Here is a 23,740-nt window from a genome sequence, read left to right on the forward strand (position 1 = left end):
AAAACTACATCCTTTTTGTATCTCTAATTCTGGTATGATTCATTAGTGAACTAAGATTTTCTGTTATTTCTTATTATTCTATATAAGTTTTATAACATGCATATCAAATGATGCGCAAGTCAGGAAGATGGTCATTGTTATATATTGTTCGTTTCTCTTTGTGTTGCATTTTAACGTTGAGTCGTTTGTGTTTTCTCTTATTTTTGAGATATTGAGATAAGACGTGGCACGGTACTTGTCTATCCCAAATTCATGTATTTGGTTTTCATGTTACATTTGTTATTCTCGTGGTGTTTTGTCTGATGATTGGTCTGTTTCTGTGTGTGTTGCGTTTCGATGTTGTGTCGTTGTTCTCCTCTTATATTTAATGCGTTTCGCTCGGTTTTGGTTTGTTACCCCGATTTTGTTTTTTGTCCATGGATTTATGAGTTTTGAACAGCGGTATACTACTGTTGCCTTTATCTAGCATTGTTATAGGTTTTATGAATTGTCTCTATCGTGCTTCGTTCTCCTCAGATGACTTGACATAATGATACTAGTATACAATTTTGTATATCTCAAACATGTTCGTAATTCTCTCGCAAGTCTGAAATATTCTTTCCTCCAAGTTCGTGCTATTTACTCGTGCATGTCTCAAATGGTTTTGAACTAGCTTCTAGTAACTGATAGTACTCTTTGACCTTTACTTTGTGTTTTTGTAGAAACGTCACAGTGGTTCGTATGGTTCTAATGATTTTAATCATTTGTTCTTATGTTGTGCTGTTACATCACTCTCCCATTATCTTATAGGAGGCCCGTAATCATGTTTTACCCCGCCATATTCTCTATGTGCCTGTCTTAAATCAAGACCCAGTAACTTAAGTGGTTTTCATTTGTTACTGCCAATCATATTGTTTTTCCTTTTTGATATTTGTACATAAATTAGACCGTTATATTTCTCGTCAGAATTGTAACAATTTAATGCGGGAACTTTTTAAGCTTACATTGTGGTATGGGTTTTGCTCATTGTTGTAGGTCTTACGGTGACATATAAATGCTGTCATCTACGTGTCTCTGACGGGATACTGTGTTTTGTCAACCATACCACATATCTCATTATTTTGAAATTTTCGTAGCTTGTCTTGTTCTTATGACCCGATTCCGGCTAAGTTTTCACAATAAATGATTTTTGGTTATCCAAACCTTACTTCGTTCTCTTCATGTATCACTTGTTTTATTTTTCAATCGGTTATTTCTGTTGGATGTTCAATTTTGTTTGGTGATACATTTCCTTCCTTCTGTATTTTTTGTGTTATTTTTTTCTAAATTTCCTTTCTTCTGTATTTTTTGTGTTATTTTTTTCTAAATTTCCTTTCTTCTGTATTTTTTGTGTTATTTTTTTCTACATTTCCTTTCTTCTGTATTTTTTAGGTGTTATTTTTTCTACATTTCCTTTTGTATTTTTTAGGTGTTATTTTTTCTACATTTCCTTTCTTCTGTATTTTTTAGGTGTTATTTTTTCTACATTTCCTTTCTTCTGTATTTTTTTGTGTTATTTTTTTCTAAGTCTATCTACATGTAGTATGGATTTTTTAAGGTCCATGTTAAAATGAAATATCAGACGCATATCATGTAAATTTAATGAAAGCACAACGCTCTATACCAAGCCAACAGTACAAGCCTACGCAAAAGTTGTCAATAAAAAAAAGAAAAAAACCTTCACGACAGAACAAAAATCTTTTTAAGTCATGTACTATTTACTGTATACATGATATAAAGTTCTACATTAACCAAACGCTAAATGTAAACAAAAAGATCATTCTTTCAAATATTAAGGATGACATTCATCACAAAAGGATTTATAAACCAAAGATAAGTTGAACAAAATGTTTTGTTTTAAATTGCACTGTCCTTAAAACATTATAAAATACCACAAATATAGATTAATTCACCACTTCTTCTCCAGGTAGTCTGCATCCATTTGTATGATATCCCCTCTTTCTACCATACGTTCTAGTAAAAGTTTCGAACTTTTCAAGTGAGTACCAAGATTTGTCATGTACCTTTGGTATATAACTCCTGTCACTCACGGCAGGGTTGTACATCTGCATTAAATCTTTAGGTAAAACGTCTGATAATGCTTCAGTCAATGTCATACCACTAGAAGGTTTTATATCCGGCTTCCTAAGTGTTGGGTCCATTATGCTTTTGATTTCTCCAACGGCAAGGAAATCCTTTTCAGAATGCAAGAGGTCCTCATTTGGTAATGTTGAGGTTAACAACCCCTCAAACGTCCTGCTTTTTCGTATCACCGGGTCATTTTTCAAACTCAAACAATAAAATCCTGATAACAGGCGGTCTACAGTTAGATGCTGAATCTTACCTTTGTTATTGAAGGTAACCAAGGCAGCATGTATTCCATCTGTATGCCACCTGACAAGAGTAGGATTTGATCCGTTGGTAAAACTAAAAGCCAACACATCTTTTGAGAAAGTAAATTTGTTGTCCAAAGATCTAGTTATTTGCACGACAACAGCACACATATGTTTCATACTGTTCTTTGGTCTCTTACCAATAATATGTTTAAAGTCTCTAGTAATGAGATCGTTTACATCCAATTCTAGTTTTTTTGCATTTGATTCCTGTGAACAGGTTAAGGCACATTTCTTGACAAAATTCATTTTCTGTCTCTCTAATTGGTGTTTCTTCATTGATATTTTGTTTATGTTTTTAGATGGGGATACCTGTTTTGGTGATTTTGTTGGCGTCGGCACCAGTTTAGGCAGAATTTCTGCTTTTGTAGGTTTTCCTAAAGTGACAGTTTTAGATGCAGGAAACAGAACAACTCTCTCTCCACAGCGCACAGCATACACAGGTATCGAAGTAGGTTTTGGTTTTGGAGGAGATGTTATCGAATTCTGTGCTTTTAGTAGTGTTTCTGAAATAATATCTGTTTCGAATTCTTGCACTGTAAGTGGTATTTTCTGACTGTTTTCTTCATTCTGTTTAGTATACATTTCCGACTCGATTCCTTTACTTTTAGAGGCTTCTCTTTCTAATCTTGTATAAGCGTGGTCATCAAATTTATATTCATATTTGCGCTCAATTGAAATGCCCTTTCCGTTTTGTATTTCAGTCGTCTTCATTGATCCTTCTTTGTTTAGTTCAACAATAGGTTTCTTGTCTGTCTGATTTATTTCATGCAAGTGTTTGTATGTGTGTAACTTGTTTTTCTCGTTTCCATTCTTCAAATCTTCGTTTGAATCCATGCGTTCCGATTTTATATCATTTGTACTTACAAATACCGGTTTTGAGTCGTTGAGTAATACGTTTGGTTTTACATCGTCTATCTTGCCATATTTCTCACCTTCCGGTTTCATGTTACTTTCCTCCATTGGATCAACAGGTTCCTGTTTAATTTGAGTGACACTGAGTAATCCCTCATTATAAGTCTGGTATGTGGTACTGGCTAGTTCCATTTTTGACAACCTACTGCTATCACATTGATTATTTTGTTGAAACCCGTTATTAGGCAACGCACTGTTAGGTTTAGATTGGTCACCTGCCAAATAATTACCGTTCAATTCTTGCTGATTTGAACTATTTTGAGGCCTTTGAGTGGAATTGTCTGATCTACCTTTAAGTTCTTCTGCAGAAAGTGGTTTGTTGAGTCTCATTTGGAGTTTATTCATTTTGCTACTAACCTTAACGTTACCAAAGTTAGAGGTTTCAAACTTCTTCATTCTCTTTGATATATCATCACTTTTATGTAAATCATTGAAGATCGTTCCCTCTCTAAGTCTCCTGTCTTTCTCATTTCTTTCGACCTGTTGTTGCATACTAAAAGTCTGCACAATGCGTGGTTTTGTAATATCTTGTACGGACAGACTACCTGTACTTTTAGAGGAGGACTTTGTATGCGTCATCAGTCTACCTTTCAGGTTAGATAAGAATAGACCAGTAGGGGTTATTTGTTTGACACTGAATTTTCTCTCTTTGTTCGGAATTATCATTTGCAAATTTGCCTCTGTCTGTTCAGGTTTTGTTGCCACATCCGGTGATTTCGGTAACTCTGGATTCATCATATTAAGTTCCTGCATTATATCATCTAGACCCCCTTTACTTCGTAAAAAGATTGGCCTCTCGTCGGCATCTACATATTGATATTCTTCCTTCGAATGCGTAAGCTTGAGAATCGGGGATGCTTTCGGAACAGGGTTTATTTGGATAGACGGGCTGACATTGACTGGCGATATCTGTAATCCAGAAGACCCCTGTACTTCACTGTCATACACAGTATCCTGTTTTGATTGGACATCAGGCGAAAAGTTCTTAAAAAACTTTGTTTCATTCAAATATTTCTCTGGAAGTTTTAAAATCAATCTACTACCACATTCTTTGGTCAACTTACTGCTAAATGCAGGTTCTAAAAAGTCTGAAATGTTGGTACTGATAATACTATCCTTTCGTACTATATATTTGGTCCCAGATTTTGATCTCAACCTCGAGCTATACTGCGGTTTTGACATACTCGGTTTAATTGCTGTGGATAATGTGGTTGACAAAGCAAACTTGTTAACAGTCAGTGGGACATTTGTTGGCGTCTTTACTTGTGAAGTTGACGATGTGTCCACACTTTTAGCTGAGGACGAATTTGGCGCTGTTTGACTTTTGTCAGTATTTGACTTTGCTTTATCTGATGCATCTTTAAGTATAATTGGTAATGTTGAATTAAAAACAGGACGATTAACTGGTGAAACGACATGTTTGTTTAACGTTTCATCTAACAAAGCACGTGTTGCAGTAGTGATTTTGAAGTGTTCGTGTGGTTTTGGTCTTATCTCTAAAAGAGAGCTACTAGTATCTTTAAGCTTAAGTGGCTTTTTCGATGCCCTTTTTGCTCGGGATAAAATATTTGGCACTTTTTTCTCTTTTTTCAGTTTTGTTTCTTTTTCAAGCACAACTTTACGTTTATTCGAAAAGTTTTCACTTGTTGTTGGTCTGGGAACAGTATCGCTGTTGATTGTGGTAGAAGTAACAGGGTTTATCATCTCATTTTGAACGTCTGAATTAACATGACCTCGCAGAGAATCTTCATGACTTCTTGGACCAACATTACAGGTCAATTCACATTTATCAATTGAAGTTATTTGACGACAATCTTGTGAATTTACAGGACTCTGTTCCGAGTCGGTTATTGTAGTTACATCTATAAAATCACATTCCTGAGAATCAAAATGACTGTTTGGAGTAACAGGATCGGTGATTCCTGGCTGAGAATCATCTGGACTTCTTTTGTTTCTAGATTTGATGATATATATAGGAGTTTTATAGAGTTTTGGTTTATCACTGTCTATACTGTCTTTTTGTTTCCCTTCATTTGCATTGTTATTACCACAACCAGGTGTTGTTGTCGTGTAATGGTTGCTATGAATCTTTTCTTGAGTAAGACAATAGTCTACATCTGAATCACTATCAAGAGAGAAAGTTTCTGCAGAGTAGGTCTTATAAATATCAACATCATAAGACTCGTCAATTCTCATTACTTTTCGTTTTGGTGCTTCATTTTTCCTTCTACGTTTGCGACTTCCTTGTGTAATGTTATCAGACAAATGAGTTTGGGTTTCTTCTATATTTTGGTTAGCTGATATATTTTCACAGTTTTTTGTGGAATAATTTGCCTCATTATCTGAGAGAACTGTTAATGTATCCTGTGAGAATATTTTGTCATCCAGCTTTGTCAAAACTACAGATGCCTCTTTTAGTTGATACTGATTATGGCATTTGGAATCCATACCTTTCTGTTATCTGAAACATAGAATATTAATATATATTACTACATATGTCAGAGGCGATATACAACATTGCTTCATAAGCACCAGCATGCAAACGACACTAACTCTCATCCATATCTTATTATAACACTATAGTCTAACTTTTAATTAAAACATAGTTTCATAAACATAAAGTATTTTTGAAAATGAATGCCATAAGGAAACTCAAACAAGGTCTATAAACGATGAAGCGAAATTGAAAAATGTATTCGTCAATACTAGAACAATCTGAAACCTGAATACAGATAAACAGGTACCTAAAATATAATTTATGAACTGCTATCGTCTGACAATTTCAGTCCTAATGGATTGTAGATAGATCTTGACCGTAATTCTGGAAACGATTTTTTCGTGATATATGATTACATATAGTTTAAGGCCGTTGAGCAACAGGCATAATCGCATACCTGTCAACTGACCCGGATTCTGCGGGTGTGACCCGAGATTTTCACAATTCTGAGCGATCACCCGGATTGAAATAACCCGGAAATTCCGAAAATGACCCGATTTCACCCGTATTTCTTAGCCTTGAGATTGATTTTCATGAGTAATATTCCTTTGAAATACCGGCAAACTCGTAATTCTTCCATGAACATGCAGTTCATCTAGCTATGTAAACTGTCAAATTAAGTGACCCATTAAGTGCATGGCTTCACTTGACAGCTTTGGTGTCAAACACACTGTTGATTAACACCAATTACCTTAGCTTTAGGTCGTAAATAAATTGCTCTGTTGTTTTACAAAGATATTTCAACTAAGAGTTACTTCCCCTTATTTGTCACCATTCAAAATTATTCTTTATAATTTACGTTTTATGGGTGAAAAAGATTAAATCATAATAATATAAAATTCAAATACATATTGAAAAATAACTTTTCATTATTTTTATACCTTTATACAATTTTTAAAAAAAAGTTGAAAATTATTTTTTACATTTATACTTCCTTTAACTGTATTACTATATTTTATCATAGTCTAATTTCCTTATCAACTTCAGAGATGAATGTTCATACATGTAATAGATAAAAAAAACAAAAAAAAAACCTCTACATGGTATGTTTAAAGGCTAGTAGTCTCATTTTAAAATTACATTTGAAAAATAAATTTGAGATGATGACAAAAAGTAAAGGACATAAGACTGTGATACACATGTTTATAAAAATCTTTAAAAGTGTAATGAAATAATAATAAATAAGATTTAAAATGACTTAACCAAATGAACATGCATTGATGTTTTGGTATCTTTTGATATACATTATAAGAAAATGTACCATAAATACTGAAATTCAGCTCGAAAAAGTTCGTACGCGTTATGACCTGAGATTTGATTCTTCAATGCAGGTCATGACCTGCATTTTCATCGTCACAGGTTGACAGGTATGTAATCGACACATATTTTTCACTATATTTTTTTCGATGGCATACATTTTTGGCAATGAAGAGAAATTCTACCGATTTTAGTCAAGAGTGTGTCTACCGCTAATATTGTATTTCCATACTTCGCAGATAACAATCTTTTTAATCTCTTTTTTTCTTTTCTAAACAGCAAATATTACAATGGGAACTTACTTGGATTTCTATTCAATTGTCATAGTAATACATGCTCTATAACGCTCTTTCAATCAAGTATGAGACAATCTGACTGTTGTTATATTTCTTTGCAAGCACTGAAAGAAAAAAAAAGTCCTAAGGAAACAAACATCGAATTATACAGCTTGACATTTATATATATATAATCTTAGGTACATTGTAACTCCACCATTCAGTACACATGTTACGTGCTGTTAATATTAGAAATGATTGCTTCGAGGGGCACAATTTTTTGATTCATCATTAAAAGATCTTCAAAAAGAGTCGAAATTAAATCAAATAGTCGCAGTTTACCTTAGACAGTAGATTTTTTGCGGAAAATCGTCAAGTAATAGTTAGCCTATAATAAGATCTCCTTGTGATTAAGGTTTGACGAGAAGATTTTTCAATGAATCACGTAAAAACGTACGAAATTTGCACTCAATGAATGATTTTAAGCGATTAACACTCACAAGTGAATAAAAAAGTAAAAGTATCGTATTAAATAAATAAAAAATCTACGAAAGTCTTTATCTCCAAATTTAATAATAGGTTTTATACTGCACTCGTTCTATTTGAGCAGTCAAAATGCGTTGACCGTATATTTTTATGTCATATACACACGGCCGACACTCGGCTAACCGAGAGTTTGGTCGGTTAATCTATATTGAGTATGCGGCTATATCGGCGGTTGGTCTGTTAATCGGGTTGGCTAAAGTCTGTTAATCAGGTGTTATCGAGAAAATCATTGCAAGGTCAGTATGTTTCATTGTATAACTTTTTAATTATATTTATATCATAAAAACTATTCATGTCTGACAAAACGATTTGGAGTACTGAATCCAGTGGTGTAATTATTTTTTTTCTAGCTTCAATAAACGATCTATAAAATGAAAAGGCGAGTTACTCATCAGTAAATTTATACACATTTTACACACACAAAATGTACACAAAAATGACAAGTTGGTTGAGTTTACTTGCATGCAATATTTTGAACATCGAAAACAGACAGGCATTATGTTTGTTTACCATATTAACATCAATATGTAAAAAATCTACACGAAAAACTGTATTTTGGTGACATAAATCAATTTTTGATAAAAATGTGGTCTACTAATGGGTCGGATGTATAAAACTCGGTCTGTTAATTGATCTGTTAAGAGTTATGAATGACATTACAAGCATAATTTAATAGCTATATGGGGTGTTATCTGAATAAAGGGATAGACTCAAGATTAGTGGCTAGAATATATGGAAACAACACATGAACAATGAAACATAAGTTTAGACAATGGAATCTGAAAATTGATAGAAATGGTTTCAAAAAGTGTAATATCAAAGTAATATTAATTTCAAAAGACAATATATACCGGAAATAAACTCCTCATAGATACCAGGATTGAAATTTTATATTTACGCCTTATATTTACGCCAGACACGCGTTTCGTCTACGAAAAACTCATCAGTGACGAAAAAAAATGTTTAAAAGGCCAAATAATTACATTAGATAAAATTAAAATTAATAAAATTAATAAAATTAAAATTAATAAAATTAAAATTAATAAAATTAAAATTAATAAAATTAAAATTAGATGTATGTTTCATTATAATATTTTATTCTGATTGGCTACATATGTAACTGTACATCACGTGTTATTCCGTAAGCAGTTGCATTTCTCAATATAACTTTTCATTCATGATAACACGTGCTCCAACAATAAAGTGCACAGGTGAATTAAATAATAAAATATATAAAATTCGTGTTTTCATGATCATCGTTAAAAAATGTTGTATGTTTTTTTATGCTGCATACAAATTTTCTGGGATTGTAGCGTTCATCAAGCGTATTTACTTTCTTTCATTGGCTAGAGGAATAGGGGGAGGGTTGATATCTCATAAACATGTTTATCCCCGCCGCAATTTTGCGCCTGTCCCAAGTCAGGAGCCTCTGGCCTTTGTTAGTCTTGTGTGATCTAGTATACATATTTTTTAAGGGGCCAGCTGAAGGACGCCTACGGGTGCGGGAGTTTCTCTCTACATTGAAGACCCATTGGTGGCCTTGGCCTGCTCTATGGTCGGGTTGTTGTCGCTTTGAAACATTCCCCATTTCCTTTCTCAATTTTACCTTTGTATTTCGACGTACTACAAACTTATGCAACGCGCTTTGAACGATTGCTAAGCGTTCCTATGGCATGCAACTAACGTATACCGACTTTGTCAATTTTCTCTGTACGTTTGGTGCACGCCGGTCTATACGCCAATGTGTGACGCCGGCATAAGGTAATCGATTCCTGAGGTAGAAAAGCCTTAGTATTTCAAAGAAAACGCATGGAATTTAACCAGCTGCATTGAAACACATGACAGATTCATAGATGTTACAGACTTTGAACAGACAAAAAAAAAAATAAGGCTGATTGATAACTTGGCGTGAATAAATTCGTGCGAATTCGAGCGGCCAATCAGTCCATATAACGCTATATTGAAGTGACACACCCTTCAATGAAATGCAAAGAAATAAAATTAAATTAAAAGTTCTCTTTCTATAAGGATACTGTTGCACCGTATTGTAATTTTTTCGTCACAAGTAAATCTCATTTTTTTTAAATGTGAAAATATAAACTAAAGGTAGTAAGACTATTGTCGTGGCTAAATAACTCTTAACTGACACGATTTAAATTGTCCAACCCATTAACAGACTGTATTCCCCTAATATTCATTAAAATGTGGTATTACTCAACTTATATAACAATTATGAAATATTTATCAATGACAATTATTTTTTTAGAACCAAAGTACTATTTTGTGTCCTTTAAATCATATATAATTTTGTCAGACACTTTTCTTTTTTTGATGTGGTTCTCATAATATGGCAAAAATCTGTATATTTAACAGAGTTTAACATTAAATTGTGAGTTTTACTCTTAACAGACGTATAACCAACCCGATTAACAGACCAACCGCCGATATAGCCGCATACTCAATATAGATTAACCGACCAAACTCTCGGTTAGCCGAGTGTCGGCCGTGATACAGTCACTGACCCGATATCGAGTCACTTTTCCTCATGAATATTTAAACAGAAGTTGCCGAAATAACATTTAAATATTCATACGACCTTTTCAACCTGTTCTTGTTTCCATTGCATACAACGATGCGTGGAACGACTCAACCTTGTTTCTTTTGCAATTATTGGAAAAACATATTTCATTTATTAATATTTTTTGTTTGCAACCTATAAATCATTAATTTGTTATGCTAATGGTTGATATTTTAGTCCATACTCAAATGAGTTCGTTCACCATCGAGTGTGGGTTTCGAGTGTTGGTGTTTGTGTTCTTCAAAACAGGGTTAGATCCGCGAAAATTCGAATGAATGATATGCTTTCTATAAAAATTATTAAAATATTACTAAATATGTTGTGTATTACGAGAGGATAAAAAATCGCCTTTTTCAAATTTTCAAATTTTGGAAGCATAAAACTGAGATTTTTTTTTTATTTCTCTGCAATATGATTCGTACGTATAGAACATGAAAGTGAAAATAAAATTGGGCCTGAAGCTTGGCTATATACCCCACCGTATCATACAAAGCTTGTAAACATATCAGATGAATATACATTTTAATTATCTTTTTTTTTATGTCAATTGCATGGTCTCTGGTAGAGGGTTGTATCATTGGCACCCATCATACAGTATATATCTTCTTATTTCATATAGACTTTATGCATTACCCAAATAATTAATACGATATATTTTGTTGTTTGTTGCTTATGTTACTTTCAGTGGGAAATATTTCATGCATATTGAATACAACCAAACATTAAGAAGTATCCATATTGATGTTCAAAACAAAAATTGCAAGCGCATTGAAATAATATCCCCAATAATCATTAATCGCCGTAAAACGTAAAAATTTGACGTTACCATTTGAGACGCAATATCGTGCGTAACATCATTGCCTATCAATCGCTCCCACTGGGATGCTATGACTATACAGGAATGTGGTGAATCCGATTGTATTTGATATTTATTAAAAAAAATATATACAATTATGTTCATGAATTTAAGGGAAAAAAATAGTGAAGATACATATTTTATCATACTTGAAATCCAGGATAACTACTAGTATCTCATGTTCACCTGAATGACTAGACTTGTGACGGGTTTACTGTAAAAGTTATAAACCTGAAAGATATATGATATTTCCACCCTTTAATTAAATAATTTAAAAGCTAAGAGACACGGAAATATTTTTATGGTTGCGTAATTTTTTCCGATGTAACCATGCATATTGACAAGAAGGACCGTTAGATTATAAAAGATATAAATCTTTATCACCTGTTTCTTTTATTCCAAGAAACGACTTCTTACGGACAATGAAACTGAAAGCTGACGAATCACTTTAGCAGATTGCATATAAGAAAGACAAACTTAAGAGTTCATATTACATACTCGAGATTATAAAGAACGAAGACAAAGTTAGGTTTAATAGCAAAAGCTTATATAGAGTTGCTGTGGTAAGTAACTAGTTATGTCATTATCTTATTTTTTTTATTCTAACTTTATAACTGTATATTTTTTAATCAGTGCTATATTTTGATTCTTTTTTTTTTAACAGTACACAATTTACTGACCATTGTCACGATTGCGAACATAGTAATAATTATTCCAACTAGTATCTCCTGTAAAAGTGATGTTTTCGTAATGTACTTTGTACGACCTTTCGTTTGATATGCGACAAGCATACCTTCTGAAACTTTTCGCTTTTTACACTTAATGACCCCATCGGCCTACATTTTCGAGATCGGAAGTATGATATATGTACCATTTAAGACTTGATGATCTTTCATTTGATATGCGACAACGCCATGTTCTAGAAAGTTTGGTTTTTGTAACTTATAACCCCATGCAACTCATTTTTGGAGGACAGGAATTTGATATTTGAATGTACACGTTATGACCTTTCATTTGATATACAACAACCTTACCTTCAAAGAATTTTTTTTTTGCACTCAATGACCCCACCCAACCCATTTTTTGGGGACGTCAATTTGATATTCGAAATGTACGCTTTATGGACTTTCATTTGATATGCGACAACTTAACAATTTGAGAAGTTTGAAGTTTTGCACTAAATGACCCCACCCTGCCCACTGGGATGAAAAAGGGGTTTGAAATTTTCATTTTTGAGTAGAGCTCATTAAGACCTTCAATTTGATGTATCATATGACCCCATTTTGCAAAGTGCCAAAAATGACGCAATATCAATTATATAAATAGAACTTATGCAACTTACAAAGTCAATGCAAAACATGAATATTTCAAATTGATTTTTGGGGTTTTTTTCATGGAATGTTTTCGGTATTTGGTCAAACATATAACTATGTTACCCTCTTCAATTTCTAAAACATTTTAGGTGGTTATCTGTTGTTGATTCAGAAATACATGCCTCCGCTCGCAAAATTTCAAACTGCATTATCTCTAAAACGACAGCAGATATCTCAAATCTGTTAAATGATAAATGATCTGCAGTTGAAGGACAACATTTTAGAAAAAGAATTGGGACACTTCCAAGGTTCATCTAGGTCACAATGAATCATCAAATATATGATGCAATAACAAACTTGAGAACCGGAAGTGGTAGAGACATGGGACTACCACCAATCAACTCAGGACTACTTGACCTTTCAAATGTGACAAGGTCAAGGTCATGCTACACTTTGAAGGTCAAGGTTGAATTTCATCATAGCCTGACATTGACCTCAAATTGAAGGTCTTGAATTACTGATCATCTTTGCAGTTTATAGTAGGTTGATATCTGTTACCTTTTAAAAGATATACACTTGTTACTATAGTTTGAAGAATTATGTTGTTGTAACTTTTGAACAGACAGTCGGACATTTTTTAGCTGAATGTATAAAATGTAGAGCTCGTCGAGAGGAACATTTTATACACAGTATGAGTGCAGCAAACTCTTATAGTTTTCTTAATATTCAAGCTTGAAATTGCAGCGTAATTTCTTTTTGCACTCGGTGACCTTTGACCTTGGTGCAAATTAAAGGTCACATGAATTAAAGAATATTGGTGAAGGTCCCAGGTCTCTATGACTTCCGGTTCTCGAAATATAATTTTTCCAAAAATGTATAATTTTTCAAGGGAAATAACTTCTTATCAGGGTAAATAACCTACTAATTTTTTTATGTTTATTAACATTGCCATCTGTTCCTGTACATGCTGCCATTTTCAATTCTATTCTATCTCTAATACTTTTTAAGAAAAATGCAAATAAAAAAAATGCTTCAAGGGGATATAACTCTCAAAGGAGATGATGAAATCCTACACAGCCTCATCTGGTAATACGTCATAATGAGATCTATCGATGGTCAATATTTGGTCTTGATGACTTCAATAGAAACGGGGGGAGGGCATGTCAAAAAAATGTTGGAAGAAAAAAAAACATTAGAAAAACAATAAGGTCTTTCCTCACGTAGGGGAAAGACCTTAAAAATGTCGATGCTCAAGAAACATTCAACGATCGACCGAGCGACGCATTTAAATAGAGGATGAAGACATTGACTTAATATATACATGTATATGGAAAGTACAATACAAAACGTCTTGACAACACCTATATTGTTGTATGAAGTCTTTCAATTGTTATATTATTGTTTTTATCCTGCAATCAGTCAACTATTGTACAAATAACAGGTATTTGCCGATTCCCTGTTGAGCAAGCGGTAATATAGATATGTCTTAATACAGCGTAACATTTCAATTTGGGGTCATCTTCGAGGTCCGCGTTTAAACTAAGTAGATTTTTTTGAAAAATTAGAGACAATGATTTAGATTTTAACACTAAAGTTTGATATGTTGGAGGTAAATGTCAGGATAAAAAACAATTTAATGTACATTCATTGTCGGAAGATATAAAATGTATTTGTACTCGCTACGAAACGGGAGAAAAGCTCAGCGAGCCTCGCTTTTTGACCTGTTTCTATCTAAAGCTCATACAAATAAATTTTAGCTGTATATATATTTTCCGACAATATACATATATTGTATATTTATTTTACTGAAAAGATGGCAATTTTTATAACCAATGCGATAATAACACTTACATAATTGTTGCACATACCACGTATATGAATATTCAAATAATATAATGAACAATAGTGTTCAAAGGCATAAATCGAATAAGTAGACAAATCAGGTATAAACACACACAGAGATTGACAGCCATAAACTCCGAACAGTACGAGACCAGGTGCGTCGACATGATCAGGCCCCCTGCTAAATATGCATCACGCTTCATGCTAATCCACACTCCATCAAAAAGTTAAAATGCGAAAGGTGAAGCGGAATTTCTCTCGTTGGTAGAATCGTTCATATCAAATTCCCTGCATGGATGTATGTAAGTTATTCACAAGTTGTAGAATTCGTTATCACAGATTAAATTCGTTGTCACGAAATCATAAAACTCGTTATAACATTATCGGCTTTCAAATATTCGACCTAGATTGTTCCTGATGAAGTTAAAACCAGAAAAGCTCTTCGGACGCATCAACGAAATAAGATGAAGTTGTTTAATTTTATTAAGAAATTCGTTATTACGATTTTATTCCTTTATCACGATAAAATAGCGATGCAAACAAAAACAAAATTCGTAAGTTCTACGAGTAACTAAAAAAAGTTTAACTTATACTGAAAATTCGTTGCCGTTATCACGAATTTACAATATATATTTGGGAGGTCCTAAATGGTCCATCTTCGCTGTGAGAGGACGGGAGTGGATCGTAACCTTTGCCTAGCGAAGATGTTAATGGGCTTTCCGAACCGTATCTGTGAGTCGCAAGCACTCACTGAAATATGAATTGACAGGACATCATTAATGGTATCTGAAAGTAGGAAGAACTTTGCAATATACTTTTTTTAATTTTTATTTCTCATTGAGAATTACGGTAGTGTATGAAGTCTGCTTTATATAAGTACAAACACAAGTCGTCATCCAGTATATAGGGGTGTCAAAACTAGTAAGTTAGATAACATAAAACACATAAAAAACTGTTGAAGGTTAGGGTGACCTATAGTAGCTTATTTTTATGCCATTTGGTCTCGGATGAATTGTTTTCTCATTGGCAATTAGACAACATCTCATTTTTTTTTAACATCAATTTCCAATAACAAAATCAGATTGATACAAAACGTTTCACAAATATTTCAAAACACAAACTTGTTATGAGTTATAGAAGAAAAGTGGCAACTCTCAGGTAACTCGAATAGTTCTGCAGCATTTAAGCAGCATTTGGATAGCGATGTAATATACTAGTATAAAACGACTTAGTCCAAATAATTATGACGAAGGCGTCATTTTAAAAAAAAGATGAAAGAAGAATGTGTCTGCATGATGTCGTTTTGAGCATTGTGTACGAGTTTCATAAAATTTGAACATCCTTTTGTACGACTGTGGAAACAAACAAAAAATGCAATTGTCCAAGTTAATTAGGGACATAACTCTAAAAGGGTGAGTGACTCACTGCCAATTGGTTCTTAGCAATGTGCACGAGTTTCATAAAATTTAGATGGAAGAAACTTACGGATTTGCTTACCCTTCCGGGAGCACATGAGATCACCCCCAGATTTTGATGGGGTCCGTGTTGCTTAGTCTTTAGTTTTCTATGTTGTGATTTTTGTACCCTTATTTGTCTGTCTTTTATTTTTTAGACATGACATTGTCAGATCATTTTCGATTTATGAGTTTAACTGTACCTATAGTATCTTTCGCCCCTCTTTTAAGTTAGAATGTGGAAACGAAAATGGGACCGACGGACGGGCGGTCAAGGGACTGTGTAACACGTAATGCCATTGTTGCCTACTCATAAAAAAAAGCCTTCCAAGATATGAATAGCGACCGCACACCTACACTTTTTGACAAATAGAAAAACACAATGCTTTAACATTTCAATGATCTTTAATGTGAACTATAAATACATTTGCGTGTCAAGTTGTTTCAAATTTCAGAAATTATAAAAAAAGGAAGGTGTTTAACCTATTTTACATAATATATCATTATATATGTACCATGAACTTTTACATAAGGAAAAATAAAAATATACAAATGTACACATCACAATAGAGAAAAAAACACCAAGTCACTAGGGATGCATCTTCATAAATATAGAAGGTATGCCAATTAATTGTGTATAAATATATCATTGTGAACTATTTGTTATTAAAGAAAATAGCAGCAGCATATATATCATTTGTGTTTAAAAAATGTATGGAATGTCAACTTGTCATTGATAATAACTGACAAGTTTTATCACACAAATCTATGAAGAACGTTTAACGTAACATGTGTATCTAAGGCAGCAACCATTTGATTTTCTGGGGGGGGGGGGGGGGGGGGCTATGGTTTTTTTTTCTGGACAAATTTTTTTTTTCGCCTGTGGCGAAAAACAATCTATTTTTTTCGCAACAAGTCGAAAACAACTTTTTTCTTTCAATTTTAGCGTTACATATAGTGGCAGCTGAGGGTGAAACAAACAATTTTTTTTTCTCAGAATCAAAAACAAAGTATTTTATTCTCCAAAAACTGGAAACAAACTTTTTTTTCCAAAAAAAACCATAGCCCCCCCCCCCCCCAGAAAATCAAATGGTTGCTGCCTAAGCATGATTCCAATCAGGTGTATCAAATTTGGTTGAAGAATGTATAAAAAATACAGACGGATACTTGCACAATGTATAAAAGGTAAAATCACAAAAATACTGAACTCCAAAAATTCAAAACGGAAAGTTTCTAATCAAATGGCAAAATCAAAAGCACAAACACATCAAACGAATGGATAACAACTGTCATATTCCTTCCTGGCTTTTTCTTTATATGTAGATGGTTTTATAGCTATAGTTTAACAACCTCTCACTTGTATGACAGTAGCATCAAATTCTATTATATTGACAACGATGCGTGATCAAAACAAACAAACATAATAGGTAAAAATGTCAAGTCAAAAAAATATGACTGTGTCAGTCCACGTGGATCGGAACTACTCTGGTTGCACGAAGAAATAACTGCATAGCGAGAATGGCCGAGTAGTTACGATTGGTGGATTCAGTTTGCCCATAAAAAAACTAAATGACGTCAGAAATAATTGAATATAGTAAAAGAGTTTGGCTGGTATTGGAAATGTTATATGTGTCCTCTGCTCTGAATAGAGATACTTCTAAAATAATTATAGGGTCACCGACTTCGGTTTTGGGGTTATACATTCATTTGTACCAGTCAAAAAAGTGATCTTAGTAAAAAAAAAAACTTATCCGACAAAAGCGTCAGTAACTTTACTGCCAGTCATTTCATCTACCATCACGGTAACATATAATTACTACTAAAGGAATAGACCGATTTCATGGAGCCGCATCGCTTCTGAAACAGTTCAAAGTCGGACAAATTTGATATATATGTCGTATAAATTATTCTTTGAAACAATATTTTTTTCCACAGAAAAATGACGCAATTTGTTTAAGAAAATTACCCAATTCGGAGACCGTTATCGATCCGTTTCTTATACGCTTTCGCTCATACTCAGTCGACGTACTGCCCGCGAAATTTTAAGACTCTTTGTTTCAACCTGTCACCACCTACAACTACTTCTCGTTTGACCTATTTTGGGACCGGGCACCGTCTACAATTAACTCTCGTCAACCCTTCCTTGTGACCAGCACCATCCACGAGGGGGAGGGACCTTTATCGGTACTCCGGGATCGGGTGTTTTTAAGCTCTGGGTTTCTGGATTGATCCTTTCGGGAACCAGGAATTTTTTTTTCGAATTTCGGGATGGCGCAATTTAAATTTCTTTAAATTAGGGACCTCGGCACCAGGACCCCTCCTACCCCCCCCTTTTCATCCACAAATTACAATTAACCCGCGTTTAATGTACTTTGGGACTGGGCACCGTCTTCAATTAACCCTTGTCTAACCTTCTTTGGGACATGGCACCGATTACAATTAACCCTCGTCTAACCTTACCCTTTTTGGGACCTGGCACCGTCAACAATTAACCCTCGTCTAACTTTCTTTGGGGCTAGGCTGGCTCTACAATTAAGCCTAGTCTAACCTTCTTTTGAAACGGGCACCATCTACAATTATCATCGTCTAACCATCCAACATTGCCGATTAGCATATAACCCGGTATAATAATAATGAGATAACTTTATTTTAATTCGGCGTAAGTTAAAATATACAACAAGGAGCTTTTGACCGATCCGGTATATATATATACACAAATAAATCAAGATATCATGTGTAATGTTTGATTTTGTTCCGACTCGCAAAAATCAATTGTGTACATGCTACACTGCATGGTAAAACGATTTTGTACATTTTATGTTTTTTTTTTTATACCATTGATATGAGTTAACGAAGTCGATCTTCTTGGATTTTTATAGGTTTGTTTGATTTGATTTTATATTTTATAGACTATAGATGTTTCTCATTGTCTTTAAAACGTATAAGAATGATTTTATGTACATCGAATTAGTAATCAAATGATTTACCGTAGTTTCACTTTCCTTGTTGACATTCTTTTTCTTTAAATAACCAGTACATGTTGAAGTTCACATGAATACGGATTTAAAGAGGTCGACTCATTCACTTGCAAGTGAATAACTAACTATCAATGTTTCTTAGCGTAATTTGACAAATTTGAACTTTTTTGGCTGCAATAGGTGAATTGTAATTTCACTATTTCACTTTCATTATTGATTGAACAGAAAAAAATCAAACTTTAGATTTTTTATATATCTCGTAGCTAGTGCCCCTTTAAAGTATTGTAGATATATGGATTTTCACAATTAGATACAATAAGCATGATAAGAGCCCGAATGTTTATCGCATTCATATATATAAAACACCATAAGTTATGTTAATTTCAAATTTCAGATATTTGACATCAATGAAATAATAACAGAATAAGAATACAAAGAAATAAGAAATGTTTGTTCTTTTATATCAGCGAATACCTTTCGGGTTGAACATTGTTTTTGGACCTTTAGTGTCATATTTGGCTATTCTGATGAACATAGTTGTCTGTTGGACACTTACTTCCAGAAAACTTATGTCAACATCGACTGTACTCATGCAGGGATTAGCACTTGCCGATGGTCTTACTGCCTTTTTTCTTTACGGCATTGAACCTATTTTCGCGCCATTTTACAGATATGTTACAAGCAAAGTTGTTGATTTACCACCCCCGTACTGTATCATACACTACTGGACTACACCAATGGCTGATAATTTTCATTTGACGTCTGTACTGCTAACCACGTGTCTAGGTTTACAGAAAATGATAGCCATTGCGTTTCCAATATGGACTCGTTCAAACATGTCGCCAAAGAAATCTGCAATAGTATGCTGCGTATGTTTCCTTTTTTCACTCTCAATACATCTCCCTCGAGCATTATTGGTTCAGTTCGGTGAAGCACAAAATGATATATGTAAAATGCTCAAGCCGACAGAAGAATTAGAAAGTTACGCCCTGACATCTTACCCACTCATATACACTATGTTGTTGGCATTAGCAGTAGCGGCTATGCTAACTTCTACTGTCTATATAACGTATAAACTATGTGAGCGGAAAAACCTGAGAGGAAAGAATACATTTTCAAAATACGAAAGAAATTCCTGTATACTGATTCTTTGTGTACTCGTGGTGTTTGTAGTGTCAGAATGTCCTCGGCTCTACATTAATGGAACAGTCTCTAATGCCTACTTGGGAAGAACAGATAAATCGTCATACATTAGGAAAAAAATTCGGACAGATATTGAAAGAGATGCACATAATTGTTTGCAACGAATGTCAACAAGGATAACGATGGATGTTGTAGCCGGGTGTCCTAGTCGGAGCAGATCTAAAAAAGACGAATTACTAACAAAAGAACGGGTAGCTGAACTTCTAGAAAATATGATAGCATTTTCAACTACAAACAAACACACAACTCAGTTTGATCGAAACGTGTTCAAGACTAGAAAAATGTCAATCAAACAGCGATATGACAACATTTTAAATTCAACGCTGACAAACCCAAGTTTTTTCAAAGGTACAAGTCAAGAACTAATGACCGAAATTGTAGTTTCAACGTATTGCTCCATGATCGTCAATGCAGATGATCGAATCGAACTTGCAGCTTTCAATAAAAGTTGTTCGAATGAATCTGAATTGAACATGGGCTTGTCAATATTTAAATTTATGAGATATAACATTGATAAAGTATTTGCAAGCAGAGCCCGCAATTCTGCCGTGCATGGTTATAGTGAACTGATAAATCAAGTTATTTCAAATCTTACCGATAACATGATAATTAAGACCCTTAATGAAGATGGAGTCACTAGAGTTTGGAAACGATGCATGGACTCGACTATTATCCATTTTTCAGATTACACCGATTGTGCTATTGGGCTTTATAACTCATTACTTGACCATCTACTGCTATTAATACTGGCTTCTTCGCCGTACGCAGAACAGATGAATTACATGATTAATACAGTCATAGACTACAAAGATGCCGATTTGAAAGATCTGAAACTGTTCATTGAAATTATAAAACTTTTCACCGTGATTGCATGTGCCTCTAATTTTATTATTTACATTGCAATGAGTGCAAAACTCAGAAATGAAATGCGTTTAATGATTTTGCCGTGTGTTTATTGCAAACAATATAAGTGCATTTCTGAAAATTCATCTGAAAAAGATCAACGAGAACAACATTCCACAGTCCATGACTCAATCCCACTATAAGTTACTTAAAAAAAGAATATACACTAGTTTCTAATGTCGTTACAGTAGCTGTAGACCAATATTCCATACACTTATATTCAACTTTCTTATTTTTTAACACACAATAGAGAATTTGGTACTTGACTGCTATTTCACATCCGGCTGTTTTATTTGACATTTGAGTTATTTTTTGTGTGTCTTTATTTGACAAAACGATGTTGTAAAAATTGCTAGTTTGACATTCATTTTGTTTTCATTTTATTCATGGAAGACAAATACATGCAAACCAATATTCCGGTCTTGTTTGACATTTTAATAATTTTCTTATTTTAAATTGACCTTTATCTTTTGTAACATGATAACTAATTTGACAATCAAATTCATTGAAAACCCGTAAGCAATGATTTTCTAATCCAATAGCTTCAAGGCTAACAAGCAATAATTGTTCCTTGGTTGACATTAAACTTCCATTCTTCTTTATAACAGAAAGACGAATAAACAATATTTATGAATTGTTGGACTTTCTCAGTTTCTATGTATGATTCATGTACGAACTATATAAATCTGGACAATAGTCATTTCCCCATTTGCGTACATTATTTTCAATTTCTGATATATTTTCCATCGGAGACAAATCGCAAGTAAACAAAAACCCATAGCCCTGCTAATGCAATCTTATGAAAACAGATCTTGTGCGTACTTTGAAAAATGTTTCATTGTGACTTTGTGTAATTACATATTTTGCAAGCCATTTAAAAAATTGTGGTGCAATTTCGAAATCAAAATTATTGTAAAAAATAAACATCATCATTCCAAAAATTTTATTAACCAGGGACTTTTAATAGATTGTCAAACCAGAAAGTTATGTCATGGCTAGAAAAAGGTTAAAGTCGGCAATAAAAAATGAATAATTCACTATATATCGAGTTTTGTATACCATATAGTAACTGTTGTTTAGGCTAGCTTAGTTTTTTTCACGTTGGTTTTTGTTCACCTTTTCCATGAATGGATGATTAAATGCTTTTTCTGCCAGATATTAGGCCATGGATACTACGGACCTATGTCGTTGAGTATATTCAAATTTTCAAATTCAACACCTTTTTAAATGTTATCTCTTGAAATATATAATTATTGTTTTGATGTAACTGCATAAACACCTACTTTTTTAAAAACTAGTTTACTAAAGAGAGTCACCATTGTAGTTTCCTAGCGCATATTGGGCAAAGTACCAGGGCTATATGCGATCGCTAAAAAAGAATACAGACTAAAAACATTTTTTTATCGGAAACATGGTTTCCCAACTTGGCAGAGAAATAGGATGTCTTACGAATGGGTTGCCAGATTGGACAATTAGACACTTCCCATTAATGATGTTTTTTTTTTTTATGTAAGTCGAATTTTAACCTATCTGTGACTCTCTATTCCTAAAAAGTGTATTCATTGCAACAGGTAGCAGTTTTAAATAAACTCAAAGTATCAATTAACTTACCTGATCGAGACATCTATATTATGAATACACACATCATGGTACCTTGAACATGCCGTTTACTTTTTTTGACCTTTGAATCTAAATTCAAGACGTCATAATTTTTATGTGACGTCAAGACTATATATAGCGTCATTCATATTCCCGCAATATGAAATGATACCTCATATATGATCGTTGATGATTGGTTGATTGTTGATTGTTAAATGTCCAGTTGCAAGTACATAAATGCACATTGATGACGAGTGAACGGTCAAAGATACCGACTTAGGAATACACCTTGAACTTTTTTGCTTTTGTTTGACAACTGTTAGATCTAGTCTAAATAATGTAAATAATAGTTGCATATAATTTTTTTTAGAATACCATGAACACTTATTGTACTTGCCGGGTCTAGAAATCAGTATTTTGAAAAAGTCGTACACTTTTTAACTATTTACACAAAAAGAATTTTATTTGGAAATCAATCTAAATACGATTTGTTTGTTGAACAAAACACTATCATTTCAAGAAATATCTATTCATGATTGTTGCATGTTTTATGTTAATCTATCTATTGTATATTATTATTCTCTACTCATATTTTAATATATATAATATATATTTACTGTCATCCTGAATTTTTGAATTTTTGAATTACTTGAATAGTATTATGTAAAGTTGTTGCTTGTATCCAATCGTACTGTTAATTTAGGCAATAAAATATTAACTAGCAACTTATTTTAGACATGAAGAAAGTACTGTTTGAAGGCCTGAACTGGTCCACTCAAACGAGGCTTGAAAAATTGAGGTTTGTAAAATGCATGAGAAAGTCCGGTAAATTCAAACTTAAGTGCTAAAAAAATATTTAAAGATAATGCAATCTATTAGAACAAAAATCTACTGTCATTCATATTTTTCACCGCAGATTTCGATAGAAGCTCACAGAATACTTGATTGTGAGGAAATTGCGCCTTATTGTATAGACATGAACGATTATTTCTCAGAAAATGTAAAGCCTACTGGACAAAAAAACACAAAACACAAAAATACTATTAGTATATATATAAAAATAAGGATGACAGAACTATCTGAGTCGAAATGAAGTGAATGTAAACAATTAAA

At 33.4% G+C, this 23,740-nt stretch overlaps 1 protein-coding gene across 1 annotated transcript; it reads right to left on the reverse strand.

The window, feature by feature from the left end:
• Positions 1-1,702: 1,702 nt before the first annotated feature.
• Positions 1,703-22,764, reverse strand: LOC143071710 (uncharacterized). The gene is made up of 3 exons (XM_076246210.1): positions 22,640-22,764; positions 7,383-7,480; positions 1,703-5,787 (listed from the first exon to the last, which is right to left on the reverse strand). The coding sequence occupies exon 3, from the start codon at positions 5,772-5,774 to the stop codon at positions 1,923-1,925; it is 3,852 nt and encodes a 1,283-aa protein (XP_076102325.1). The 5' UTR covers positions 5,775-5,787; positions 7,383-7,480; positions 22,640-22,764; the 3' UTR covers positions 1,703-1,922.
• Between the last annotated feature and the right edge of the window lie 976 nt (positions 22,765-23,740).

This window comes from Mytilus galloprovincialis, chromosome 4, assembly GCF_965363235.1.
Source record: "Mytilus galloprovincialis chromosome 4, xbMytGall1.hap1.1, whole genome shotgun sequence".
NCBI classification, from domain to species: domain Eukaryota; kingdom Metazoa; phylum Mollusca; class Bivalvia; order Mytilida; family Mytilidae; genus Mytilus; species Mytilus galloprovincialis.